We start from the raw sequence: 27936 nt of genomic DNA on the forward strand, positions 1-27936 counted from the left end.
TTAATTCATGAGACACACAGAGGGGCATAGGTAGAGGGAGAGGCAGGCTCCCTGCAGAGAGCCTGATATGGGACTCAATCCCAGGACCCCAGGATCATGACCTGAGCCAAAGGCAGATGCTCAATCACTGAGCCACCCAGGCATCCCACTGCCAGCTATCTTGACAAAATTGTTTCTAGCCCAAGGACCTCTCTTGAAAGTAGAATAAACCCAGCTTAAGTACAAGGAGGAAGCATTTTAAGAGATAACCAGCATTATGTGAGAATCTTTATTTTGACAAATAAGTGCAGTATAAAATATTCGGCCTGAAAAGTAAAAAAAAAAAAAAAAAAAAAAAAGTAAAAATAAATATGTTTACAAATTATTGTAGAAAGAATACAAAAGGGTTAAAATTCTCAATGAGGAAAAACCAAAATGTGTCCAGTTGTATAAAGGCTCTTCCCGTATAAGAAATGGGGATAAAGCTGAAGACCCAGTTTGGTTTCGCTGCTGAAAAATGTACAAAATAACTTAGAAAAACCAGTCGAGGTCAAACGTTGTGAGCCTACTACTTGTACCTGCCTACATTTGATGTCAGCAAAGTTGATAACCACAGTGCAAGGCAGAGCGGGCAGTAGGACAACCAGGAGTTCTCCATCCAGGTATCTATGCTATGTTAACGTTCAAGTAAAAGCTGAAGAAAAGCCCTTAGTGAAGTCTGAGCTCTGCATTTGGCTGACCAGATTTCCTCCATTGTGGTGCTCAAAATACTTTATTTGGCCAGCAAAACACGGAAGAGCCTGGAACAGCTGCCTTTAACAAATGCCTGCTGCCTCTTCCCAACCTTCATGGGTTGGGCCCAGCACCAACCAGCGGTCTTATCAGAAGCTCGAGGTCTGTGTGATGCAGCAGTGTTGGCTGCGCCTGGAAAACCCTCGTGTTCACGGGAGATGGGAGAAAGCACCAGGGTTTGCCAGTCTGGCTCAGAGCACACTTTGTTCCTTGGCAGGAAGCACCTGGGCACACTAGAGGCTTGCCCCCTCAACCATGGTCTCCCTTAGTGCTGGTTCTGAGGGGTTAGCAGGCCCTGCTGAGAATGGGCATTTGGAGAGAGAACAGGCACACGTGCAAGTAAGCAACCCCCAAATCAAAGGCTTAGCCAAGATCCCAGGGTTCAAACCCAAGAGCTGAGAATAATCTCGATTGTAAATCTCTAGAAAATGCCTTTTCCTCACCCCCCTCCCCCCAAAGCAGAAGAAAAATCAAAGCTTCAAGGGGCATGAGTGAGAAAGGAAGAACCTTAGGATTTAGGAACCAGTTCCATCTCTGAGTTTGTTTTCTGCAAAGTAGCAAGCAGGTGCGATAATGACTATCCATAACTTGGCTGTAAGAATTCCCTGGAGAAGCCGCTGAGAATGGGTGATCTCAAAGCTGACCAGATTGGATGTGAGGCTTCACGTAGGGAACCCTGAAAAACTTTTCATTGGCGATGATTGTCAAGAACTGTAGCCTGCAAGTCCCGCACCCTTAGCCAGCTGCTAAGGAATCTGTCCGAGCAGTTCCAAGATTGTGGTTAATTTGGTCAGAGGCCCCTAATCATTTTCCCCTCACCTGATGAGGGCAGGGTTGCCGACTGCAGAGGGGCCTAGGAGAGCCCAGGCTCTGCCTCAGTTGCACCTTGCAAAACTTACCTAATGAGAAAGAGTGGAAGAGGTGACTGCATCACCTCGAAGAAGATGAGGAGGCGGTCTTAGATTCAGAGCAGTGTGAGAGAGGAATTCAGGAGTATACATGGTGAAGTACCTGAGCCCTCACTTCCTTTCTGAGCGTGTTGGGGTTTAATCTTCCTGGTAGATGACCGAAACATTTCCTCTCCCCAGCAGAGATCACAGACAGGCGCATCTAGATGTTGGACAGTTTCCAGGTGAGATACATTCGGCCCAAGGCTTCCAGATAGCCCATGGCCTTTAGCACCACCACCCATCTTTGCTCCTGCTGGCAAACTAATTTTTAACATATATATACATACACTTAAAAGCAGTTCAGTGCTAACTCCCTGCTAGTTTGGCTCATCCTTGGGATGTTGAGATGTGGAATGGAGTATGTCACATAAAAAAGCACCATTCCTGGACCCTGTTTTCTGATGCCTAAAGATCAGGCTTCTGGGCCTTTGTATCTCAGGCACAATCTTATTGCATTGATAGCTAGATTTGGGGGTGGGGGTGGGGGACACATTACTAGCTGGTCCAGATCTCTTGGAAGTTCTCCCACCATCTCTGATTGTGTTCAGATGGTCTAAGAGAACCCCTCCCCACAGGCTGTCACTTACCTATCAGAAGTTGCCACTGATTGGAACTTACTGGTTTAGCACACTTCTGGGTTCCCTTTGGATCCTGGGGGAGGAAGTGGAATCTTTCCCAGAGGCCACCATGCATGCAGAGGCAAGCAGATGGGCGGCATGAAAACAAATGTCTGTCCCGAGCTGGAATTGGTGTTGCCTCTGATAGCAGAACTGCCCTAGACCATATAAGTACAGTCACCATTCTTTGCACTTCAGACTTGTCCTTTGGACCATTAAGAAACAAAAACAGGACTCCCTCCTCCCTCCCACCCCATCTTCTCTTCCATTCCCCTTCCCTCCCTTGCCCATTGCACTTTTCCCACTCTGCTTGGGGGCCATGTCACACCTCAGCAAAAGCTAAGCTATACTGCTCTGGCTTCTTCCCACATCGCCGGGCAATTATGGCCAGATACAACATGAGGAGGGCCACCCAGTAGCAGCCGTACAGGATGGCCCCAGACACCAGGAAGGCTAACTCCGTCTCACTGAACAGATCCTGGCAATAAGCTGTATAGGCCAGCCCCCCTAGAAGGACTGCCACCCAGATGGACACAGGGATGAGGCCAATGAAGTTCACCACGATGGTTTTTCGGCCAGAAGTGCCCCAGCCAGACTTATTGATGGTAGCGATGGCAAATATCTTGGCTGGCAGGAGACTGGACATATAGAGAAGGGAATAGAGGGACATGAAGATCATTTCTGCGTTGCCCCGAAGGAAGCAGGCATAGGTAGCCTTGATGATGCCCACCAGCTGCACCGTCAGCAGGAAGAGGAGAATATTCCAGATGCGGCCTCGGTAGAAAAGCTGTATGACCGTGGCAATGAGGAAGAAGGGGAAGAAACCTGTGACCACCGATTCGTAGGTCATCCAGAGGTGGTGCTTGTGGAACCACAGAGAGTTGTAGAGCCACTCCCGGAAGTAAGACTTGCTCCAGCGGGTCTGCTGGTTGAGCCACCGGAGATACTTGGTGGGAGTCTCTGTGAGGCACTTGGAGCGTGCTGTATACTTAGTCCGGTAGCCAAGGCTCAGGACTCGGTTGGTGAGGTGGCGGTCATCTCCAAAGCTGCACTTGCTGCCTAGGAACTTCTGATGGTACCAGTCCTCCAGGAATTGCTGGAGGAGGCTGTTGCGGTACATGCCCAGAGGCCCACTAATACACTGCACACAGCCAAAGTAGGACTGGCAGGCCCGCTCCACATTGAAGGCCATCCAGTACCGCACACTGCTCAGGAAGGAGATCCACGAGTCATACTTGTTGAGGATCTGCAAAGGAATCGGAGATGCTGGGCCTCCTCACCTGAGGACTGGAGTCCCAGGAGTCGTGTGAGGGCGTGAGGCCTTCTTACCCTGAGTTCTGTAGCCCATTGCTCAAATTCCTGTCAGTCCTAACCCAGCCAGAGCTGGAAAACCAGTCCCTCTCCCCAGCACCTCACTGTCGTCTGCACTGACTGTCCTAGAGAAGGTCTAGCAGCGAAAGCCACCTTTCAAGCTCCACAAACAACCTGTGGTGGTGGCAGAGAGAGCTTAAGAAGGATGCACAGCATCACCCCAGCCATCTATCCTTACCCTTCTGCAGTTGGAATGCTTCTCAGGAAGACCTGATGTGTTAGCAGCGGTACCCACTGGAAGAAGATCTGGCCCCTTAATCTTGCTGTACTGCCTCATTCTTACCATCCCGTGCAGCTTCCTTAAGAGCAAGTGTTTTTCAAGCATCCAGCTTTGGAGGTGCTTGCTGCACCACCACCCCAAAAAGAAGCACCCCTCTGTGATCAGTAGTCTCAGAATACTGAGCCCCTCCCAGCAGCATGGGCTGTCTACTGTATACCTGTTTAGTGATTTTCTCTTTCCTCAGGTTGAAAAAGCCCAGAAAAGGGATTGGGTAGCAAGTGAGTCCTTTGATACTAGTGAAAACTATCAAAGAAGAGCCCCTCACCCCAGCGCGCGCACGCGTGCATACATACGACCCTCCAAAATACTAGTCAAGACGCTTATTTCCCAGGTATATCATTGGATTAGGAGGCAGAAAGAGTCTAGGCCCCACCCCTGACCCACCCCCAGGAATCCCTGGTTATTTCTTACTTGGACATCTCCTCCAACTCCCCCTACTTGGGGGTCCTCCTCCAGGACTCGAAGCATCTCGATGGTGCAGGCTGGATCCAGCACAGTGTCAGAGTCACAAACCTGTAGAGGGAGTGCATGGTCAGCCTATTTTGACCTTGGGCCTTTGTACACCACACACTGCTCACTGCTTCTGGGACACAACCACCTTTCATAGGATTCACTTCCAGACACTAGCAAAGAGGTCTGTGCTAAATGGAAAAGGTAAGGTAAATAACAAAAAGTAAGGAAAACAGTTTAGAGACCAGGCTTAACAGCCACTGGGCTGAGAGCGAAACCTTGGAGATTCGGTGTCAGGCCTGGAAAGGGAGAAATGCTTAGCACCCAGCAAGTTCTTAGCCCCTGTAGAGCCAGGCTCCACAAAAATGGCCTCAGCACGTTTCCCTGGAGTCCCTGGGGGAAAAGGTGGTACCCGCTGAAATCAGAGGTCAGGTACAGTGGCTAGACCCCGTGGCAGACACTCCACAGGAGGCCAAGAACTGACTTGCCCGGGACTACTGCCTGAAGCGCTCTGCTAGATTAACATGGGCTTCCCAGTCTCCACCTCTGGTCTCTTGGACAACCTGCAGCACACCTGGAGGATAGGTCTACCCCATCACAGGCTACCTCCCCACCCCCAGGTGGTTCCCCCCCTTCTGTGCTCCTTTAGCCAAGTCTCTAAGTAGGTCTAAGAGCTGCTCTCATCTGGATTCTACTCGGTAGCAGGAGCTGGAGTCTGGGACCTTAGACCAAGATTTACTTGGATTTACTCTGGATGAGCACGGAGGCTGGCAATAGCCGCCTCCAGCCAGAGCCTCGATCAGATCCTGCTCACTTGCCCACCTTCCCTAGGGAGCTTCATGGTCTGATTCTAACAGGTGGCTCCATTATTGATTGAACCTAAACTATGAACACTTACCCTGGTGGCTGACTGGTCTGTTTTCTAGGAAATAACGGAGGTGATACAGAAAACCCAATCACTGGCAGAACAACAGAGCAAAGAACAATACCCGCAGATGAGCCTAAACCTTGCTCTGCAAAAGCCTAAAATCCTTTTACTAGAGTTGCTAATGCTTGCAGGTAGGGGGCTGCCCCCCACACCTCAACCCTGCCAGGTTTTCTCTCGCCATGCTGAGAGACCTGGTGACCATGAACAAGCAGCAAAAGGTTGAGGGGGATCCATCACACCTGTTCCCTCCTACCTGCCCACCAACACACCTTGGGAGAAGGGCCCTGGAGAGCCTCTTGAGCTTATGGGCCAGGCTGTGCGGTGCTGCCAGTCTCAGGGCTACTTCCTGACCCTGACCCTAACTCATTCTTCATGCCACTTAGCTTCCTTCATTCCAGGAAGGTCTTTCGAACACAGCAGGGGTAGGGAAGTTAGAGCTCTGTGGCTGAAGCAGGGCCGTCTCCCTCAGAGGGAGCGACACACCCACAGCAGGGCAGTTGGAGACAGGCGGAAATCCACCAAATGTGACTGAAGTCCAGGCTGCCGCAGGCAGTGAGCCAGCCCAGAGCCGTAAGGAGGAAGGCTGGCTCAGGTGTGTGAGCCTATTTGCTGATCCACCAGAAGGAAGACACAGGAAATGATCGGTAAAGGAAGATGTGTGGCAAGTTGTGGGGAATTCTGTGCTTTAAAGGAGAAGACAAAGTCCCTGTGGCTTGAGCATGTGCCAGGGGCTCAAGGGCTTTTCCCGTGCCTTCCAAGTGTCCAGGAAAGCTTTAGAGGTTTCTTGACATTAGATGAGCTGTGGCATCAAATGCCTCAACATCCCTTCCTACAAGGCTGAGGAGGTCCTTGGGCCTAGGAAGGCAGAAAAAGGTCAACGTACCCTTTCGTTTGAGGATGCAACTCTCAAAAAAGCCAACTACAATGTCTGTGGCAAGCCACTTGGAGGCGGGCACAGAACATTTCAACATTGGCATCCCCCACATGCTCTCAGCCAGACTGAGCTGGTACACAGGTGGGCTACGACAATAGCCGCTCTTCATGCAAGCGGTAGGCAAAACCCTCTGGCATGTGCAGAGAGAAATGGACGGTGTGAATGCATGACCAGAGATCTGGGGTTCTGGGGATCCCTGGGTGGCCCAGCGGTTTAGCACCTGCCTTTGGCCCAGGGTGTGATCCTAGAGACCCGGGATCGAGTCCCACGTCGGGCTCCCTGCATGGGGCCTGCTTCTTTCTCTGCCTATGTCTCTGCCTTTCTGTGTGTGTGTCTCGTGAATAAATTTTTAAAAAATCTAAAAAAAAAAAAAAAAAACTGGGGTTCTGTGTACAGTTTCTCCTTGATACTGAAGTAAGTGAGCTTTTAATCAGTTATTTCTAGGTTTTGTTCTTTGAAAATTGGGAACTATGTTAACTGTGTCAACCTCATAAAATTTCCAGCCTGGTGTCAATGACCTTTTTGACTGAAAGCTGGGCAAGACCTGTTCAGGGTCCTGGTCCTGCCAAGACTGCTGCAGAACTAAGCTGGGGGAGGAGTCACTGAGGTGTTTCTCAAAGACACAAATTTGACACTGGGTAGAGTAGAGCCTTCTGGCCCATAACTAAAACAATGGTTGGGTGCTTTGGAGCAGGATTTCTTCTGCTCTTCACCACACCTCCTCATGGAGAAGCTTATCCCCATGTTACCAATGGTGAGGCAGTACAGCACAGTGGGTCCGGGCAGGACGCGGACAGACTGCCTAGGCTCACATCCCATCTCTGCACCTTACTGCTGTGTGACAGGAGGCCAGTTACTTTACCTCTCAGTGCTTCAGGTCACCTAGGAGGAAATAATAACAGGACTTATCCTCTAGGAATATTATGAGGATTAAAAGAACTAATATGGGGATCCCTGGGTGGCGCAGCGGTTTAGCGCCTGCCTTTGGCCCAGGGCGCGATCCTGGAGACCGGGGATCGAATCCCACGTTGGGCTCCTGGTGCATGGAGCCTGCTTCTCCCTGTGCCTGTGTCTCTGCCTCTCTCTCTCTCTCTCTCTCTCTCTCTGTGACTATCATAAATTAAAAAAAAAAAAAAAAGAACTAATATGGGCAGTGCCTGGGGTGGCTCAGTCGGTTAAGTGTCTGCCTTTGGCTCAGGTAATGATCCCAGGGTCCTGGGATCGAGCCCCACATCAGGCTCCCTGCTCTAGGCAGCTCCCTCTCCCTGTGCCTGCCACTTCCCCTGCTTGTGCTCTTGCGCTCTGTCAAATAAATACATAAACTAATATGTGTAAAACACCTACACTGGTGTGTGGTACGAATTAAATGCCACACACCTGTTAGCTCCCAGGAGTATTGAGATATCATACCAGGGACCTGCCCAAAGTCACAGAGCTAAGTCACAGAAGAGCCAGGATCCATCCCAGGTCTTTCTGACCCAGGGACTGCTGTTCAGAGCAGCAGTTGCCTTGCTGCCTTCTGAAGTTCAGAGAAAGATATACACAAGACTGGACCCCAAATTCCTGCATGGTATGTCCAGCTGGTGGGACACATCCACCCGTCTACGCGTCCCTGGTAAAGGCACCCTTACCTGGATGTAGTCCACTGAATCGCCAAGAGCCTTGAAAGCCGTGTACATGACCTCTCGCTTCCCTCCCCACTTCTGCATGATGCACGAAAAGGTGCTGGTTCGCACCACATCACGCACGCGGTCCATGCCCTCCTGCAGGCTGGCCTCCGTCTCACCCTCCCCCGCCTCATGGAAGTTGCTGCGCCACACAAAGAAGCCAGCTTGCTCAGTGCCACCTAGCACCTCGTGGAAGATGTCCAGCATGTAGGCGTCCTCCTGGCGATTGCCATCCACCACCATGACCACCTTGAGGTCGGGGAAGGCGATGCGCTGGGCTGAGCGCAGGCACTTGCGCAAATAGTCAGGGTCCTCCTGGTACGCAGCAATGCAGAGGGCCACCGAGCGCCGTGATGGGGCCGGTAGTTTCAGTGGCCGGCCTGCCCGCCGCATCCGCCGGTGCTCCAGGAAGGCAAACAGGCTCTGGATGAGCAGGTGCAGGCCCAGGATGGCACCGTACAGCCCAAAGGACAGGTAGTGCTTTTCCGTGTGAATGAACTGGTAGCCTGTCACATAAGCTGCCAGGATGCCACCCAGCACTGCCAGGGCAAACAGGCTGGTGCCCACCACACGCAGGGCTGTCGTCAGCTGCACCGGCATCTGGTGGGGGGAGGAGGGAGGTGTGGAGTCAGGCAGGAGGCAGCATTTTCAGGCGGGGGTGGGGGTGTGTGGATCGTTTTCCCTGGGCCAAGCCTGGATGGGGTGGGGGGGGGGCCGGGGGGCATGACCCACTGACAGAAACCGCTGCCACTGACCAAGCGTGACAAGGACTGTTTGGAGACTCAGAAGCCAGACTGTTGGGGTTCAAATCCCAGCTCTGCCACCTACTATCTGTGTGACTATGTTCTGCCCCTTAGTTAATTCACGTGGGAAACGTGAACTGCAGCCCTAACCTTGTAGCATCTTTGAGGATTAAGTGGGTTATACAGGTCAAGCATTTTGAGTAGCATTTATTATCGTCAGACAAACCAAAGCCAGAAAGAGCCATGTGATCCCCACCTGGTGGATGGCGGTCCCAGATCTGCCTAAACCCAAAGCTCTTCTAGGCAAGCTTCAGGAGGGGTGAGCCTGAGGCCTGAGGCAGCTCTGAGCACATGGAGGGGCAGGGGAGGGGAGAGAGGAGGAGGACCTGGGAGGCAGCCAGTGGCCAAGAGCGTCCCCCTGCCCTGTACCCGCTAGGGCGCTGCACAGAAGGGGGGGGGTTAAGCACAGCCACCAATGAGGCCCACGAAGAAAGTGGGGGAAGAAAAGAGGAGAAACGGCAGGAAACGTAAGGAGATGGTGTGGGGGGTGTAACTTCTCTGTCTTGAAACAGCAAAAGCAGTAAGAGAAAGTTTCCCTGTGTTCTCGGCTTTCTCACCTTTTTCTCATTTCCTTGAGAGGCAGGAAAGAAAGGGAAAGCAACTGGGAAAAGCAGACAAGGAAAAAAAAAGAGGAAATGAGAGCCGGGGTGTGGACAGCTCTCCTGGAAAGCCAGCAGGCAGGGTGCTGGAGGAACTGCAGCCACCACTGCAGCAGCCCGGGAGGGGGGTGCCGAGAAGCCCCATCCACTCGGTCCTAGTGCCCGCAGGGCGCCTCGGTGCTTCGCCACCGGCCCTGCCCCTCCTGGGAATGCTGCGGGTTTCATCTGCACTAAGTCAGGGCTCCCAGCGCCGGCCCTGCTGGGAACATCTGTGTTTTAATGAAAAGAGCTTAGCACCAGGAGACTGCTCGAGACACAGCTCTCCCACCTCGGCTGCCTGACCTTGCCCGAGTTGTTGGGGAGACTCGCTGTCCTCCTGGGGTGGGGGGGTGATTCTAATGGTTTCTTGCTCCTAATTTCCCTGAAATTAGAAGCATTTCCTGCCTGAAGGACCCCCAAGTAGGAAGGCTGATTCTGGAGGAGGGGGGGGGGGCTGATGAGGACAGCTCCCCGCTCCCCTCTGACCCAGGCCTTCTCCCCCACCTCCTCTCTTTGCCACCTGCCCCATCTGGAGAATCCCATTTCCAAGCCCACCCACCCACCCTCTATAGACAACGGGGTCCCGCTTCCCAGCTTGCTCCCACTCCAGGTCTCACTGGAAGCGGCCCCTGAGCCCCACTCCAACACAAATGCACCTTCTTGCCAGGGGAGCAGTGCCCCCCCCCCCCCCACAGAGCGGGTGAGGACCACGCCGTCACCGCCCAAGTCGGAGGGTCAGGCACCAGCCGGGTCGCCGGGTCCCCAGGGTGCTGCTGGCAGCCTCGCCTCTTGGGGGGCTGGGCCTCCGGGCGCTCTGCCCGCCTTCCTGGGAGCCTGCTTCCCCCGCAGGGCTCCCCGCCGTCCCTCGTAGCCCCCCGCATGCGCCTGCGGCCCGGGGGCCCCGGGCCCTCACCCCGTCCGGGGGCGCCCCCGCCCCGCCCCGCCCCCCCAGACCTGTGCGGCGGGGGCTCCGCCGGCCTCCGCTGCCCACCTGCGCCCCCGAGAGGCCCGGGCGGCGCCCCGCTCGGTGCAGGGCCGGAGGCGGTGCCCGCCAGGTTCTCGCAGCCCGGAAGGCACTCGCCGGGCTCCGCGCCCGCGCCCGCGCCTCGCCTCCGGCACAGGCGGCGCCGGCCACACCCACGTGCCGGTTTCCCACGACTCCGCGGGAAGGGCCGAACGCGGCGGGGCCCCGGCTCCCGGCCCCGGCCCCGGCCCGCTACCTTGGCACGGTGAGCGCGCAGACAAAGGCGCAGCCGCGTCGCCGGCCCCTCCTCCCCGCCGCGGGACCCCCCGCCGCGCCCCCGCCTGGGACGCCCGACCCCGGCGCCCCCGCCCCGCCGGGCACGGACCCCGGGAGCCGCCGCGAGCCGCCGGGAGCCGCCGGGAGCCGCCGGGAGCCGCCGCGAGCCGACGCCCCCTCTCCCCGCCGGCCGGGGCGCCCCGGCTTCAAGGGCACTGGGCTGGGGCGCCCCCTAAGGCGCCTCCCCGGGCGACGGGCGGAGGACCCTCAGCCGGGGACGCCGCCGCCAGCCCTCGCCCGAAACTTTGCGGGCCGCGGGCGCGCAGCCTCCGCAGCTGACAGGTGTGCCCCCTGGAGCCCCGCACGCGGCGGGACGCAAACTTGCGCGCGGGGCCGGGGCTGCGGCCGCCCCCAGCCGGCCGGGGGCGAGGCCGGGCCGCACACCCGCAGGGCCCGGCGCCCGCACTGGGGCCGACAGGTGCGCGCCCCGCCCCGCCCCGCCGGCCGCCCCCTAATGCGCTCACAGAACACGCCGCGAGGCAGGAGGGGAGGAGAGGCTGCGGGAAGAAAGGGAGGAGGGGTCGGCGGGGAGGGGGCCGCAGCCTCGGCGGCCCGGACCGGGGACCGCGCAGCCCCGCGCAGCCCCGCGCAGCCCCCCGCAGCCCCGCGCAGCCCCGCGCAGCCCCCCGCCCGCCGCGACGCGCGGCCCCCGGGAGCCCCGCAGCCCCGCAGCCCCGCAGCCCCCGCGCGGCGCGCCCCTGGCCGTGGCCGGCTGGCCGGGCCCGCGCTCACCGTGCCGCCGCCGCCGCGCTCCGGAGCTCAGCAGGCCCGCGGCCGCTCCATGCCCCTCCTCCCGCGCCGCCGCCGCCGCCGCCGCGCCCCGCGCCCCGCGCCCCGCCGCGCCCCGACTGGCGAGCGCCGGCCCCGCCGAGCCGCCTTAAGTAGCGGGCGCGCCCCCGCGGGGAGGCGCCCTCCTCGGCCCCAGGGCCCGGGAAGTTGGGAAGAGCGGGCGGGCCCCCCGCCCCCGAGGGCCCCAGGAGCACCCCGGCTGGCGGGTCGGGGGGAGCCGCACGCGGCGGGCGCTCGGCGGACGGGGCGGCCGCGTGCACGCGGCTCCGGTGCGGGCCCTGCGCCGGCAGGTGGGGCTCGGCCGGCCGCCGCCGGGGGACGCCGCGGTGCTCCCGCAGAGCCCGAAGCGGCCCTAACTTTCGGGGTGACCCCGGGGCTTCCGGAGCGGTTGACTCGCCGTCCCCCCCCGCGCCCGGCTTTCAGACCCCGAAATCTACTCACTCTGCAAAACGGCCGCGGCGGTGGGAAGCTCCCCCAGACTGCGGCACGCCGAGGGCTGTTCGCTGTAGAGGGTGCTCCCTAAAACCGAGACAGCAGACCTTCCTGCCGGCAAAAACAAAAACAAACAAACAAAAAAAAACGCAGAAGAGTATAATTGTCAAATACAAAAAGACTGTTCAAAGAAGGTGTTAACAATTGTGACAGGCTTAGCTTTGGATTCCGCAGTGGGGCGCTGATGACTTTAAGGGTTTGCAAAAGCTCCAAATGGTTTTGCAGGAACCTTGGAAGTTCCGGTGTCTTAAAGCCAAAACCCATTCCTCCTCCCCCTTTTTTTACACCTTTTTTCCCCCGACATCCATAACCTCCTTCTGAATTCCCAACTGACCTTATAGCCAGTGGTTTCCAGGTCCCTAAAAAGCTGGTGCTGGACTTGGATGGGGTCCAAGGGAAAGGTGGGGAGTTGTTAGCAGAGGAAGTTAGAACCAGTTGAATTGGAACCCGATTTCTAAATCTGGGAAAACCTTGAAGAGATATAATTAAAGACTAGTAAAAAATGAATTTACATGTCCTCCGAACACACCTGAGGTAATTTCCATCACTTCTTCCCAAGCTGCAACAAATTTATAGGAACTCGAGTTGCCTCCCAGAAATCTTAGGGGCTCTGGGACTTGCCGGGCCAGCCTCAGTCACTCTAGGCCACAGAGTTCACTGCTGGGTCCCCCAGGCAAACAAAGACCCCGGGGGAAAGACACTACTCCACCCATTCCCACCTTGCATTACAGAAATCAAATCATTTCACACGTTGCCTTGAGAAAAATCATCACTGATATGCTGCACGGTTTAAGTATTCTTTTTTGTGTGTTTTTTAATGCATTTTTAAAAGATTTTATTTATTTATTCAGGAGAGACACAGAGAGAGGAGAGGCTCCACTCAGGGAGCCTGATGTGGGACTCAATCCCAGGACCCCAGGATCACGCCCTGAGCCAAAGGCAGACGCTCTACCGCTGAGCTGCCCAGGCGTCCTTTCTTTTGTGTGTGTTTTTAAAAACCAGCATTGGCTCTACAATGAGAATATGTTTTGAACTTGAGGCCCTAAGAAGAGCTAATAATGCTCAGGTGGAGAGAGAAGTCTTTGGTTGAGAGGAATGCTTCGGAGTCAGTTCTGACACCAGCTGTGTGGCACTAACCTCATAGTCTTCCTCCCAGAAATGGGACTGAGTATTTGACAGGGTTGTTACAAGAATTGAAGAGACTGGCTGAGAGCAGGTGCTCAGTGAAAGTTAGCTCCAGTCATCCTCAACCAGAGAAGGGCATCTGTTTGCCAGTGTTCTGGATTCTACAAGCTCATTCCTCCAGGATGCGATGCTCGGTGACCGGAAATTCAAGATCAGTGTCAATGAAGAATGCCTTGTCTCAAAACCATTATGGACTGACTCCCTTAGAGCCCTGGGCCATCTCCTCCACATCCAGGGGCATCTTTACAGAGCCTGGAGTTGCCCGACACTGGAGGAGCTATCCGATCCTACCTCCTACCCGAATTTGCAATCTGCAACATTTTAGATCAGGGAAAACAAGCAGGGGCCAAATGGGGACAAAAATGAGTGAATCAGCCTGGTGGGAGTGAACGTCCCATTTAAAGATGTCCCTGTAAGAATGGCACAGGTGCTGTGTTGTCAAGATAAATCAGAAATCCAGATTTTTTTAAAAAAATTTATTTTATTTTATTTTATTTTATTTTATTTTATTTTATTTTATTTTATTTTATTTTATTTATTTGAGAGACAGTGCAAGTGCTCAGGGGCATGGGGAGGGGCAGAGGGAAGGGGAGAAAGCAGACTCCCCACTGAGCAGGGAGCTGGACAATGAGGAGCTTGGTCCCAGGACCCGGGGGTCATGACCTGGAGCCGAAGTCAAGTCATACACTTAACCAACTGAGCCGCCCAGGTGCCCCAGAAATCCAGATTTTTATATGAAATCTCCTAATTTTTAAGTATTGGCAACTTCAAATATTGAAAAAACGAAATAAAGAACAGTCTACAGGCCAGGCAAAATGTGTCTGTGAGTCATACACGGCCAACCGGCTGCCCGTAAGTGACGTGTTTAGAAGCTGAAGGATGGAGCAGCCCGTTTGGGAAGATCCCGTGTGCCCTCGACACACCAGCAGCATGACTTCTCTGGGAGCAAGTTTTCCTGGGGCCGTTCTAGGATCGTCTCATGCCTAGTTAGTTTCTAAGGCTTCAGCTTTGTCCCGTGGGCTTATCGCCTACCCCACTCAGCTGGCTCCAGGGAGTTCTGTAGCTGGTGGGCCAGTCAATTAAAAACTCCGAAATGAACAGCGAGCCTCGATGCAACGTCATGAGAACAGTAAACGCTCTGCCCATACCAATTGGGTTGGCCCCCTGACGGCTTCCCCCAGAAGCCAATTCTCTTTTTCTGATCTGCAGGGCCAGTGCCCCTATGTTATCAGGCAGCAAGGAGAGTCCTTACCTTTGTAGGGAGCCCGTGCCAGGGAGGATTTGCCTGTAATTAACATCCAGTTTGCGGTGCCCTGTTTGCATTCATCTCTTCAAGGGGAGGAGGGAAGGAGAATCTTTAAGGGGCTGATACAATAAAGCTCACGTTTATCTCTGCTTACCACTGGGGATTTAAGAATAGGACTAATCCCATACCCACTTAAAAATGTGAATTCAGATGTTGCTGAATTGGCTCTTACATGGGTTCCGGAGGATAAGCCTCCCTATTCCTGCTCAGTAGTAGAAAATTCACGCGTGCTGCGTTTCAACATTCATTTAACAGATGCTGAAGACCAGCTCTGAGAAGGGGATGATGCTTTGGCGCCAAGAAGTCTCAGGCTGGTCCCTGCCACCTGGACAGTTATCCATTTTGAAGACCGATACACTTGAAAAGTTGTCACCATTCAAGGCACTTTATAATTAGATGCTGAGGCGGAGGTGGCAGCCATCGGTTGCTGGGCATCATGACTGCCCTCAGACCTCTGGTGAAGCCCAAGATCGCTAAAAAGAGGACCAAGAAGTTCATCCGGCACAATCAGACCGATATGTCAAAATTAAGCGCAACTGGCGGAAACCCAGAGGCATTGACAATAGGGTACGCAGAAGATTCAAGGGCCAGATCTTGATGCCCACATTGGTTACGGGAGCAACAAGAAAACAAAGCACATGCTGTCTAGTGGCTTCCGGAAGTTCCTGGTCCACAACCAAGGAGCTTGAAGTGCTGCTGACGTGCAACAAATCTTATTGTGCAGAGATTGCTCACAATGTATCCTCCAAGAACCCAAAGCCATTGTGGAAAGAGCAGCCCAGCTGGCCATCAGAGTCACTAATCCCAATGCCAGGCTGCGTAGTGAAGAAAATGAATAGACAGCTTATGTGCATGTCATATTTGTGTTAATAAAACTATAAAACTACAAAAACAATTAGATGCTGATGAGAGAATCCAAATAGAAGAGTTTGAGGATTTTAGGAAAGAGAGCTCTGTGAGCTGGAATGGGCTGAGCAGAATTTCATGGAGAACTTAGGCTAAGTAGAAAGACAAGAACATTCTAGGTGGGAAGAAGAGCTTAAGAACAAGAGCAGGTCAGGATGCCTGGGTGGCTCAGTCAGTTGAGTGCCCGACTCTTGGTTTCGGCTCAGGTCCTGATCTCCCCGGCATCGTGAGATCAAGCCCCACACAGAGAACCCAAAATTGGGCTCTGTGCTCAGAGAGGAGTTTGCTTGAGATTCTCTCTCTGCCCCTCCCCCAACTAATACACACACATACACTCTCTCTCAAATAAATAAATCAATCTTTAAAATGAAAAACAAAACAAAACCAAGAGTAGGTAGAGGAGTGGATGAGGTGTGTTTGAAGGATGACGAAGAGAGGCCCGGATGAAACTAGAAACTTACAGTGACAGGGTGGCTGGCTCTGTCGGTGGAGCATGTGACTCTTGATCTCTGTGCCAAGAGGGTGGACCCCCAAGTTGGGTGTAGGGATCACTTAAAAAAACTAAAATCTTAAAAAATATTTACACTGCAGCACTTCCAACGGTACCTGCTATAAGGAGCACCTGACAAGGGACACCTGGGTGGCTCAGCTGTGAGCGTCTGCCTTTGGCTCAGGTCTTGATCCTGGGGGTCGTAGGATTGAATCCCACATGGGAGTCCCCCAGGGGCGTCTGCAGTCCCCCAGGGGCAGAGCAAAGTGGCGCGGGGCATGGGGTGGGGGGGGTCGTGCCCCCATGGTTGGCGCTGCCCTGGCCTCAGGAAGTGGAGCCGAGGGCAGGTGGTGTCACTAGCTTGGGCACAAGTGAGGGCCCAAGCGGAGGAACAATCAAGAGAAGGGCGTCTGCGGCCTGGAGGGTTGAGAGGGCCATTCTCCAACTTTGGAGGGTCTGGGGTCCCTGCAGCTGACGGTTCCACAAAGATTTCGCCTTCCTGCGATTTTCAGACCTGTGAAGCGCGCCCACACCCTGCAGCAGGGGAGGCAGGCACTCCACCTCCCTGGGCTGGGGCTGGAAGCCCCGACCCCCTGCCGCCTGGCCTGGCCCCCTGGTGAGTGCGCCCCCCACGCCGACCTCCCGCTGCAGTGCTCCCCTGCAGCAGCAACAGCAAGGGGCCGGCAGCCAGGCCATCCCCAGGCTCCGTCCCAGCAACTTCTCTGGGCTGACCACAACCCAAAGCTCTTGAAGCTAATCAAGGTGAATTTAAACTGGCCTCCACCGAATAGCAGGTTATGTCCCCCAGCTGACTAAACGGGGCGTCCTCCTCAAGGCAGCTTCATCTGCAACCGGTTAATACATAATTCAAAGTGGAAACCGTGTGCCTTGGCTACAGCCAGGCGGCTACCAGCCGACAAAGTTACCTTTCATGGCTTGCCCCTTTTACGCCAAGTACTCTGTAATCAGTACCCTTCCTAGGTGCTATGTTTGAAGAAGCAGGTGTAAGGACTCTTCTGTCCTGCAGTTACAATGGGGGATTTTAACTCCAGCCTTTCTCTCTCTCTCCCTCTCTCTCTCTCCCTCTCTCTCCCTCTCTCTCTCCCTCTCTCTCCCTCTCCCTCCTGGGATGGCAAAATCGTTTTCATTTCAAATTAAGGGGCCTCTGCTCTGCTGGCGGCAGAGCAGTCAGCCCCGACCAAGGGGCCAGGTTCTTTTATGCTGGCTTGAAGGTCAGGATTAGGAGGGCACACCAGAACGATAACCGAATATCAAACCAGATCTGGAGATGCTTTCCTTGGAATCCTGAGCAGCAAAAGCTCTTCCCAGCCATTTTCCCTTTCTCTCCCTCTTTTGGGTGAATGCAGAAAAAAAAAAAAATCCAAAAGATGATTTTCAACCATAATCTCCTTCTTGTTAGGATATTGTACAGCTACTAGAATTTATGCTCATGAAAAGAACATAGGAATATGCCCAAATGCTTATCGTGCAAGGTTAAGTAAAAAAAAGGCAGGATACAAAATTGTTTTGTATGAATGAATACATTTACATTCTTGTCTTCTTTTAAGTCCTATAAATTAAAAGGCAAGAGGGAAGTTCACCCAGATATTAGGATCAGGTTTGTCTGGGTAGTGGAACAATAGATTTTTCTCTCTTTGCTTTTTTCTCGGTAGTCTCCAAATTTTCTATTAATAAGTATAATAATTTGGTAACAAAAAGGTATTTTTAAATGATATAAATCCTGAATTTATAGAATTTCCTTCTAAGCTGGGGCTAGGTGGGGGTACAGTCTATACCATACATGAGTTCAGGTGAAAAGGGTTTGGAAACCCTTTACAAAGAAAGCAGTCAAGGGGCATCTGGCAGGCTCAGCCAGTAGCACATATTTATTTGAGAGCAAGCGGGGAGCACAAGCCCATGAGCAGGGGGAGGGACTGAGGGAAGGGCAGAGGGAGAAGCAGACTCCCCGCTGAGCAGAGAGCCTGATGTGGGGCTCCATTCCAGGACCCTAGGATCATGATCTGAGCCGAAGGTGGACCTTAGCCAACTGAGCCACCCAGGCACCCCTCCCTCTTTTTTTCAAAAAAATTTTTTATTTATGATAGTCACACACACAGAGAGAGAGAGAGAGAGAGAGAGAGAGAGGCAGAGACACAGTCAGAGGGAGAAGCAGGCTCCATGCACCGGTAGCCCGACGTGGGGTTCGATCCCGGGTCTCCAGGATCGTGCCCTGGGCCAAAGGCAGGCGCTAAACCACTGCACCACCCAGGGATCCCCCCTCCCTAACTCTTATCTTGGTGTTGTGAGTTCGAGCCCCACATTGGGTGTGAAAAAAAAAAAGCACTCAAGTAGGGAAGGCCAGGATACAGATAGAATTAGTGGTAGTCAAAACTTGAGTAATTTTCTTTGTTTAAATCCTTCTCACTGATCCTTTGAGAGAATTTAGCAGAGAAGGAAGGAGTATGCATAGCTGTGCTAGCTCATCCAGCACCTTTGAGTGAAAGAAGTCCTCCTCCTGGCAACATAGCCCTTGGCACATCCCAGCTGGTGTCAGCTCCCATACATGCCCTCATCCAGGACCATGGGGATCCTGGGTAAGGGAGGGAGGTGCACATATGAGCATTCTGAGAGAATGCTTTTACTGAAAAAAAAAAAAAAAGTATATCCAAGAATGACAATGTCAGCACCATTGCATGGAGGCTGGAGGAAGCCCCAGGGAGGGGTTCTCCTCTGGGTATTGTAAACTGCCCCTCAAGCAAGTACCCACCTGCCTGTCTACACCCACATGTGCACATAATTCACTGTACCCAAAGTGGACACATGCATTCTTGCTCATTGGACAAGCACACATCTGCTTTCCGGACTTTAGTAGAACACAATCCCAGTCTACCATCCTAGTGTCCCAGCTGCTGTATCAGCAGGAGGGGAACAGATCGCTTAAGGTAACCTTGTTCCAAATTCATTTGGCTCTTGTTACAATAACATCAACAACGTCAATGTATTTAAATGTGCTGGCACTTCTGCTTTATGTCCTCTTTCTTTTTTAAATTAAATTTATTATTTTTTTTAATGTCCTCTTTTTTTTTTAAAAGACTTTATTTATTTATTCATGAGAGACACACAGAGAGAGGCAGAGACACAGGCAGAGGGAGAAGCAGGCTCCATGCAGGGAGCCTGATGTGGGACTCGATCCCGGGACTCCAGGATCACACCCTGGGCCAAAGGCAGCCGCTCAAGCACTGAACCACCCAGGTGTCCCCTCTTTCTTGATGAAATACATCATTAGTCACTGTCACAGAGGAAGTCCAAAGCTGGATCCTCCAAAAAAGCAATTAGAGAAGAGCCAAGAGTGGGGGCAGTATGCATCAATTCCTTTGTGGGGAAGGACTTTCCCCCATGAAGTATGGCCTACTATCAGATTTTTTTTTTTTTTGCTAAGAACCCTCCCTAAACACACACACACACACACACACACACACACACACACACACACACTCTTCTCACTGGGTAAACTAATGCAGTAGTGGTTTTGGCATCTGGCTGCTGCACATTAGACTTTTAAAACCTTGGAGCTTTTTAAAAAACACTAATGCCTGGACCCTATCCCAGATCAATTAAAATCACTGGGGGTGAGCCCCAGGCTCAATTTTTTTTTTTTTAATTCCCTAGGTGATTCTATTATATATCCAAGGTTGAGAACAGATCCTAAGGATTCTCCTCAGCTGAGATTTGCAAGTGCATTTCTGGCACCAGGACAGCGGAGAGCCAGCCAATCCTGGAGATGAGCTCCAGGGTATAGAAGTGTCTTCCATTTTCCTCTGCCACACCTGTTTGAATGAACTGATTTTAAAAAATGAACAATGAGCTAATGAGCTAATAAGCCAGAAGTAAAAAAGGAAAAGGAGAAAGGGCACTGATTTGAACTGGAAATTAAGAGGGAGAGCCAGGGAGAAACACAGAGGAGAACAGGACCAGATGGGCAGGATCAGTCCCCACATCTCTGCAATATACCTGGAATTGGATTGACAGTTTTTTTGTTGGCAAAGGTACTGCTTGCCTTTTCTAGGAGAACTGGGGGTAGGGGAAACTAGCCAGCCCTTGTCAGTGGAAGGACAGAGCTGCCAAAACCTGACTTGGATTAGCTTTCAGTTTATAAACAAAAGAATTTCTGCATTTTGGGGGCTTTTCCTACCACAAGGGTAGGTTAGGGTAACAGGTCCGAGCTGCTCTCTTTTGGTGGTGCATGGAGTCCCCATGACCATCTCTCTCCCTTGGTCTTGGCCTTGGTCACGGAGAAATACCCATGTGGTTGATGCAAGAGCCTCCAACTCTGATGCTCAAAGTTTTGGGGGGAAGTTTGGGCTGGGGAGGGGAACTCAGCCCACCCCACCCCCAGCTCTCTGAAGCATCAGCACTACCATTCTTTCAGTGAAGACAGCCTAATTTCAAGTTGGCCCTTCCCTAGGATTAATACGGTCCCCATAGGATTTGAAGTTTTGAAAGTGGTGCGTAGTCTGATAAAGGTGTGTGTTGTACGTTGGGGTGGGAGAGGACAGAGACGTTTGTTCAAGTTCTAGAGACTCTGGAAGTGTGGAGCAGGTGGTTTTGTTCTCCGCAGTGCCAGGCTACCTTGACGTGTGATGACCAGGACTGCACATCAGAAAAGCCCCACCCAGGCACTGTTCTGAGCAGGCTTCAGCTCCAAGGCAGACAGTGAAGATTAAATCTTACATCATTTAATAAACTACTTAAAGGCCCCGCCGCTTTTCCCGGTTCCCCAGCAGAGAGGGCGCTCCTGCAGCTCGGAAGCTCCCTGCAAACTGCCCTCTGCTGACACCCACTGCTCTCACCCGCAGCTGCTCTGGGGTGGAGGATGGTGCTGGCTCACTGGCTAAGCCTCAGAACTAGTGAAGAGAGGAACAAGTTTCTCTGCCCTTGTGCACTCACATCTCCTCTTCTTCTGTCTCTTTTCGTTTGCAAAACCTTTCATCTCTGGACCTTATTTTTCCCTTCTGCAAAAGAGGGCTGTTAATTCCAGTCTCGTTTTTCTCTCAAGGGATGGTATGGGATAGAGCTATCAGTTAATAATAGCAAGAAATATAGGTGCAATAGATAACCGTTTAAAATGATCCATAGTGATCATTCTGAAAATGAAATCTGAGAACCAGAACCCTGCTTCCAGGAGATGAAAGGGTAAAAAAAACCAAACCAAAACAACAGCCAGTCTTCAAAGGGGACATTTCCTGGCTCTGATTGGATTGTACGGGAAGACTTTCTACATTTTCTGTGTTGCACACACTCACAACATGGCTCTCTGCCTCCTCTGCTCCCAGGAAGGCAGTCTTGGGTGTCATCCCCAGAGTGAAGAACAAGCCTTTAAATAAGCGATTTATGAAAGCTGTTAAGGTGTAAGAGCAGGAGGGCCAGCGAGTTTTAGCAGATCTCATCTCTAGCTGCTGGGCAGACAACGAGGTTAAACACAAGACATCAAACAAGTTCTGGTGTCTGAGGCTGGGTTTTGGTGTCTGAGGACACTACTTGGAGGGAATCAGGGTTGACCTTAACTTGACATAGGTGGTCCACTTAAAACAAGCAGGGACCACTTTCCTGGCCTCACTTATATTAAGAACACCCTTTCCCCACCTTCTCACTATTTGGAAATACACTATTAGGTAGCAAAGCAAAGCACAGTGGTTACAAGTCTAGTTTTGGGAGCCAGACTGCCTGGGTCCAAATACTGGTTTAGCTACTTATCACAGGTATGTAATCTGCAACAAATAATTAGCCTCTTGGGCGCCTCACTTTTCTCATCTATAAAACAGGGATAATAATAATACCTACCTCACAGGCCAAGTGGGAGGATGTACTGGATGTATAGACCTCAAACACACAGGAGAGTCAATAAGCTCTTTATAGTGTTAAGTATTATGTTCAATGATGTAGAGCTACAGCATCATTGACTCTGGGTGTTATAAGATGAACTTGATACTTTGAGGGGCCATCAGGCTCTATATCCTGAGTCTGGTTAGGGAACCATGGTCCTTATCCTGGGGACACTCCAAACCCCTTGAGAGGGTATACCCTAATACCCAGGGCACAGTCTCAGAACTGAGAGTCTGATAAAAATTGTTTTTGTCTTTTAGTAGGTTGTACACCCAACCTCTAGAACGAGAGGCATGTGCTTTACTGGCTGAGCCAGCCAGGTGTCCCTGGTAAGAATCCTTTCTGGTAGACCTGCTCGGGCTCAGGATTTCTCTCCAGGATGAGTACTAATAAGCTGGTGAGTGTACTTCCAAAGTGTGTTATTGCACTCCCATTGATGGTTTTGGTATATGGAGAACTCCAGCCCCTGGAGATTGCCCAGTCCTTGAATTATTTTGAGAGAAAGGTGTCAACACATTTTGCTGGTGAAGGCTGAACCTCTATTTCATGGGTATTGAAGCAATGTCAACTGAGGGTAGGGGGATGTAGATCAGCACACACTTTTTGGTGGACATTTTGATACTAACGCTTAAAAATGTTCATAGCTGGGTGGCTGGCTGGCTCAGTCAACAGAGCATGTGATTCTTGATCTTGGGGTTGTGAGTTCAAGCCCCACATTAAGTTTAGGGATTACTTAAAAACAACATCTTAAAAAAAAGTAAAAATGTTCAAAACACCGTGATCCAATATTTAGACCTCTTGGGACCTATCCTATAGAAACACTTCAGTATGCATAGAGTTATGTTGAGAATCCCCAAAGAACCACTGGAAATTATAAACAACTCAATGGACCATCAAGAAACAAATGCTTAAACCAGCTGTAGCTCACCTATACCACAGAAGACATGGCCCATTGCAAAGGAGAGGGAGCTGTGAGCACGAACAGGAGAGTGTCTCCGAGATATATAATTAAGAAAAAAATATGTGGGACACTATTTATGGTTCAATCCTATTTGGATTTTTGGAAGCAGTAATGCATGTATGTATTCATTTGAGAAAAGTGTGAAGGTAAGAAAGATCTGAAGGGGCATACACAAAAATGCCAATGATAATTCTGGGGTAGGAGTGGAGGTGAAATTGTGGGTATTTTTCTTTTTTTGTTACATATGCATTAAATTTTGTAAGAGTTTATGTGACATATGTAGTCAGAACACACACACACACACACACACACACAAGCAGCCAGGTAGCCTTACTTGAGGGCTCTGTCACTGCTCAGCATCCTCAGAGGTGGCACAGGGCAAGCACAGGGGTAGTGGCAGGTGTCCCTCAGCGTGTCAGCAGAAATCAAACTCTATCTTCATGGGACACACGTGCTGAGGCTCACCTGGATATATGAACCCCTGAGTTTTCTTCCCAAACTGTGCTCTATACTCATTTGGGGGGTGGCGGGAGAGAGGGTATATGGTATTTAACAGATGTTCAAGAGTCTGAGATCCAGGAGACTTGGGGCCACGTCCCACCAAAGGAAGATAACAATAGCTCGCCTCCCTGTACTACCAGGTTGTTGGGAGAATCAGACAAGGTTGTGGATGCAGAAATGACTTTCCAAACAAAAGGGAACACAGAGCAACTGATCTCCCTATTCTCTGCCCAGCAGGGATGACAGAGGTTTGTGGGCAGTGAGGACAGTCCCTGAGCCCTCCTGGCGGTACAGAGCTCCTGAGGCAGTAGGGAGAACTGATGAGAGGGACAAAGTGGATGACCCTTCAAGTAAGTAGGCACGGCCGCTTCCAGGGCTGACGGTGGGGGGTCTGCACTCCCTCCTCCTCTCTTGCCAGCAGGCAGCCGTGAGCCCTGCCAGCAGGGAAGAGTGCCACAGCAGGTTCCCTAGAAGACGGCTCCCCAGCCCCCAGCAGCATCTCAGTTCCAAGCTGAGTGGTGCATGCAAGGCAGACGTGCGCAGTGCAGTGAGCCAGCTGCATGTGACTGCAGAATGTCTGTGGCTGCAGAACTTGCTGGAGGACACAGCCAGACTCTCACAGGTCAGGCCTGGTCAGGGAACAGCGGTCACGGCTCCCAGCCTACCTGGCACTCAGCTCCCCTTGCCCACCCTCTCCCTGACCATGGACATTCTGGCTGAGAGTCTGGATTTCTGTGCAGAGAAACTACAGAAGCCAATCTGGTTTTGTACAGGTCAGATGAATCATCCTCCAACTTATTCCTCCCAACTGATCCGCTTTCAGATGTCTTAGCCATCCATCCACCACAGCAAAGCGCCCTGTGAATCACAGGCAGGTGGCAGGCAAGGCTCCGTTTGCTCACCGCTCACAGACAGGGGGTGGGGGTCGGGGGTTCATGAGGGCAGATCAACACATTTGTTTCCCAGAGAAGGGGTTGTGGAAGAAATGGGGCTTCTCCCTTCATCCTGACCAAGAGAAAGAAAACTGGGTACAGGGACGCCTGGGTGGCTCAGAGGTTGAGCATCTGCCTTTGGCTTGGGGTGTGATCCCGGAGTCCCGGAATCGAGGCCCACATCGGGCTCCCTGCATGGAGCCTGCTTCTCCCCCTGCCTGTGTCTCTGCCTCTCTGTGTCTCTCATGAATAAATAAAATCTTTTTAAAAAGACTGTACAAAACTCCTTTGGGCTATATGCATTTCCCATTTTGCAGCATTCATCCATTTGGTCTCAAAGTACTTTACAAAAATAAGCTGAGGGGGGCTTCAGGTAGAAAGAGGTGTATGGCTGCCTGCCTTGCTCGGAGAGGTCCCTGCTCCTCTCGCTCACTCTGCTGTAGCCACACCGGCCTTCTGGCCCGTCCTCAAACCTGCCAGACACGCTCTCAGCTCTGGGCCTGTGCACCTGCCATTCCCTCTGTCCGGAATGCTCTTCCCCCAAATATCTTCATGGTCACTCCCTCATCTTCTTCTGACCTTTACTCAAATATCAACTTCTTAGGGGGGACTTCTCTAAGCAACTGATCTATGCCTACAGCTCCCATCCTCAGTAGCTCTGCATCCACTTTCCTGACTTAATTTTTCTCCATAGCATTTAACTTCACTTGACCTTCTGTCTACTTTACTGTTTATCTTATTTATTGCCCTTCTCCATCCCTTACAATGTAAGCCGCCCCTGAGGGTAGGGGTTCAGTCTACTTTGCTCACTGCTGCGTTCTTTGTGCCTGGTACAGCATCTGTACATTGTAGGTGCTCGATAAATGGCTATCACTGATGCTGTGATTTGCTTTGCTAACCTCCAGCCCCCTGGCTCCTCGGCCCTTATACCTATGGGTGAGCAGAACCACAGGAAAGGTAAAGGAATGGAGGAGAGAGGTGAAGAAAGGAAAGTATTGGGAAGTACGGACACATATGTGTGTGGAGAGATGGTAAGGAGCAAAGTGAAGGTCAGGGGATTTCTGATTAAGTAACAGAGGACTTGTAGAAGGAAGGAACAGAGGACTTGTCCAGGAAGAACCACAGGGCAGAGACTCTAAAGAATGTCCAGGATGTCACCTGAACAAAAACAGTTGATGCTCAGGCAGTAGACCTGGGGTTTGGCTGCAGCCAGGGTTTTGGGCCCCTGCATGTCTCTTGCTATAGGGCCTTCCTCTGTAGGCCAAGGAGCTGTAGACAGCTGGCCTGGAAACAGGAGGAAGAAACCAGGGAGGGAAAGAAGGGAGAGAAGGTGGGATAAGGCCAAGTAATGGACCATGTGAATGATCCAGGGGAGTCTTGGTGACAGACTGCTGGGCAATGGAAGGGACCAAAGGTGAGAGGCCACGGGAAGTTCAGTGACAGATAAGGGAGCAGACTGGAAGGGCAACAGAGAGACGGTGGCCTGGAGGAAGGGCAGAGATAGAAGCAAGGACATTGCTATTACAGATTACATGGAACCAGACACACTCATGTGCCCTGGGGACGGAGGCATCACTATTACTCCTGCCACCTGCTTGCCACGTGCCTCTTTCTTTCTTTCTTTCTTTTTTTAAGTTTTGTGTTTTTATTATCCTTAACTTCTTTAAGTTTACTTATTTTTTTAGTAATCTCTACAGTCAACATGGGGCTCAAACTCATTACCCTGAGATTAAGAGTCATTGCTCCTCTGACTGAGCCAGCCAGGTGCCCTTATCCTGAAGTTTTTTTTTAAATATTTTATTTATTTATTCATGAGAGAGAGAGAAGCAGAGACACAGGCAGAGGGAGAAGCAGGCTCCATGCAGGGAGCCCAACATGGGACTTGATCCGGGGTCTCCAGGATCAGGCCCTGGTCTGAAGGTGGCGCTAAACCGCTGAGCCACCGGGGGCTGCCCTATCCTGAAGTTCTTAATTCTCATGTTTTTTTCCCAAGGATGGATAGAAATTATTATACATATATGTGTATAAATATATAAAAATATACAATAAAATATACTTATATATATAAATTTGGAAACTTTTAATATTTTGGTCACATTTAGGAGGATTACATTATAGTGTCTTTCCCTTGAATTTGGTAATAAGGTCAGAAAAAGTTACTCTCTTAAATGGAATCCATCAGAATCAATAAAGAACAGATGCTATTAGCCACTTGCCAAATAATTCAAATTAAGAGGCAATTGGGCAGCCCCGGTGGCCCAGCGGTTGCACTGGCTCTTCCCCTCTCTCAAATAAATAAGTAAAATCTTTTTAAAAAGAGAGTGAGCACCAGCAAGGGGAAGGGGCAGAGGGAGAGGGAGAAGCAAACTCCCTGATGAGCAGGGAGCCCTACATGGAGCTTGATCTTAGGACCCTGGGATCATGACTTGAGCTGAAGGCCCAACTGACAGGGCCACCCAAGTACCCCAGAGAAAATAGGTTTTGAGACTAGAGTTTCTCAGTCTAATCAAGGTGATCCAGTAGGACATATCTTCAGAAGGGGATGTGTTTAATGCAAACGAAGTTGTAAGTTAATCCAATCATTTAATATATCCAATCTGACGATCTGAAGTATATTGTATGGAGTCTGGTTAAAGGAAGGCCAAGAAACAAGAATTTTTAGGGCACATCCAGCTGATTCAAAGGAGATTCTTCTCTGATTTGAAAGCCCTGATCCTGATTTTCTAGACATTTTGATTTGGAGAATGGAAACAAATCATTTTTGGTAGCCAAAAATCATTTGGTAGCCAGCTACCCTAGCTAAATGATAATGTTTCTTAAAAACATCTAATTGCCTTTGTTCTAAATCTTTGCTTACTAAGCTAACTTGTGATCCATATGTGTCTGTAAGAAGGCCACTTGGAAGGAATGCCCACCACAAAGGTTCTAAGCTAAGAACCACATCTGTAATCTGGGCAGAGACAAACATCCTGTTGTTAATCGGCAAATAGGCATGCTTGTACATAGCTCCTTTGGGTACCTGTGAGTTTTGGGAAATTATGTTTTGTTGCCCTAGGCCTGGTTACCCCAGAGAGTGGAGACAGAATTCTGTACCTAACCCTGCAATGCTGAGGATTGGTCAAGCAGCTGTGTTAGCCTTGTAAAGGAGTTGACAACAGGGAAGGCTTGTCTGAGGCAGTCAGCCTATTTCTACTTTTTGACCTCTTTCTCTCTCTTTTAGAAGATGTTATTTATTTGAGAGAGAGAGAGAGAACGAGGAGGAGGAGGGGCAGAGAGAGAAGACTGCCCACTGAGCATGGAGCCTGATACAGGGCTCCATCCCAGGACCCTGAGATCATGACCTGAGCCGAAGGCAGATGCTTAACCAACTGAGCCACTGAGGCACCCCTCTGTCTTCTCTTTTAGCTGCAATAAAAATTCAGAGGCCAAACTATAAAGAAAGAGGAGCCCATGGTGCTATATATGATAGGATTTCAATAAACTTAGGTTACCATTATACTACACACTTTTCAGTGCTCATTCCATTAACCCATTGTCTACCATTCCTCCCTAAAGGAGCAGAGAACTCTCTCATCTGAGGTGTTTGTGGCTCTTCTGTCCTATAATCGGGGCGACTTAATGAAAATAGTAGCAGCAGAGGGAGCTAAGAAAATGACCCAGGAGGACAAACACAGGGCTTACCCTTCATCTCTGGAAGATTCAACCAGCTTGACTCTCTTTTCCAGAGATCAAATCCTCCTCAATGCCACAGCTTTCCATCTCAATAGGAGAAGACCAGATTC

At 51.4% G+C, this 27936-nt stretch overlaps 1 protein-coding gene and 1 pseudogene across 2 annotated transcripts; one reads left to right on the forward strand and one right to left on the reverse strand.

Annotated features, from left to right (window-relative positions):
- Positions 1-254: 254 nt before the first annotated feature.
- Positions 255-27924, reverse strand: HAS3 (hyaluronan synthase 3). Of its 2 annotated transcripts, XM_026011572.2 has the most exons (5): positions 27836-27924; positions 11940-12041; positions 7933-8568; positions 4401-4502; positions 255-3584 (listed from the first exon to the last, which is right to left on the reverse strand). In XM_026011572.2, the coding sequence occupies exons 3-5, from the start codon at positions 8566-8568 to the stop codon at positions 2661-2663; spliced, it is 1662 nt and encodes a 553-aa protein (XP_025867357.1). In that variant the 5' UTR covers positions 11940-12041; positions 27836-27924; the 3' UTR covers positions 255-2660. The 2 variants fall into 2 exon arrangements, with proteins under 2 accessions (XP_025867357.1, XP_072587726.1); XM_072731625.1 differs by lacking the exons at positions 11940-12041; positions 27836-27924 and adding an exon at positions 11442-11504.
- Positions 14887-15258, forward strand: LOC112929466 (large ribosomal subunit protein eL32-like; annotated as a pseudogene).
- Positions 27925-27936: the final 12 nt, after the last annotated feature.

This window comes from Vulpes vulpes, chromosome 12 (assembly GCF_048418805.1).
Source record: "Vulpes vulpes isolate BD-2025 chromosome 12, VulVul3, whole genome shotgun sequence".
NCBI lineage: Eukaryota > Metazoa > Chordata > Mammalia > Carnivora > Canidae > Vulpes > Vulpes vulpes.

Coding starts and splice junctions, on each gene's coding strand:
- HAS3 (XM_026011572.2), bottom strand. CDS start 8,568: ATGCCGGTGCAGCTGACGACAGCCCTGCGTGTGGTGGGCACCAGCCTG. Junction 4,503..7,932: donor ATTCAGTGGACTACATCCAG/GTAAGGGTGCCT, acceptor CTCCCTCTACAG/GTTTGTGACTCTGACACTGT. Junction 3,585..4,400: donor GAGTTGGAGGAGATGTCCAA/GTAAGAAATAAC, acceptor ATTCCTTTGCAG/ATCCTCAACAAGTATGACTC.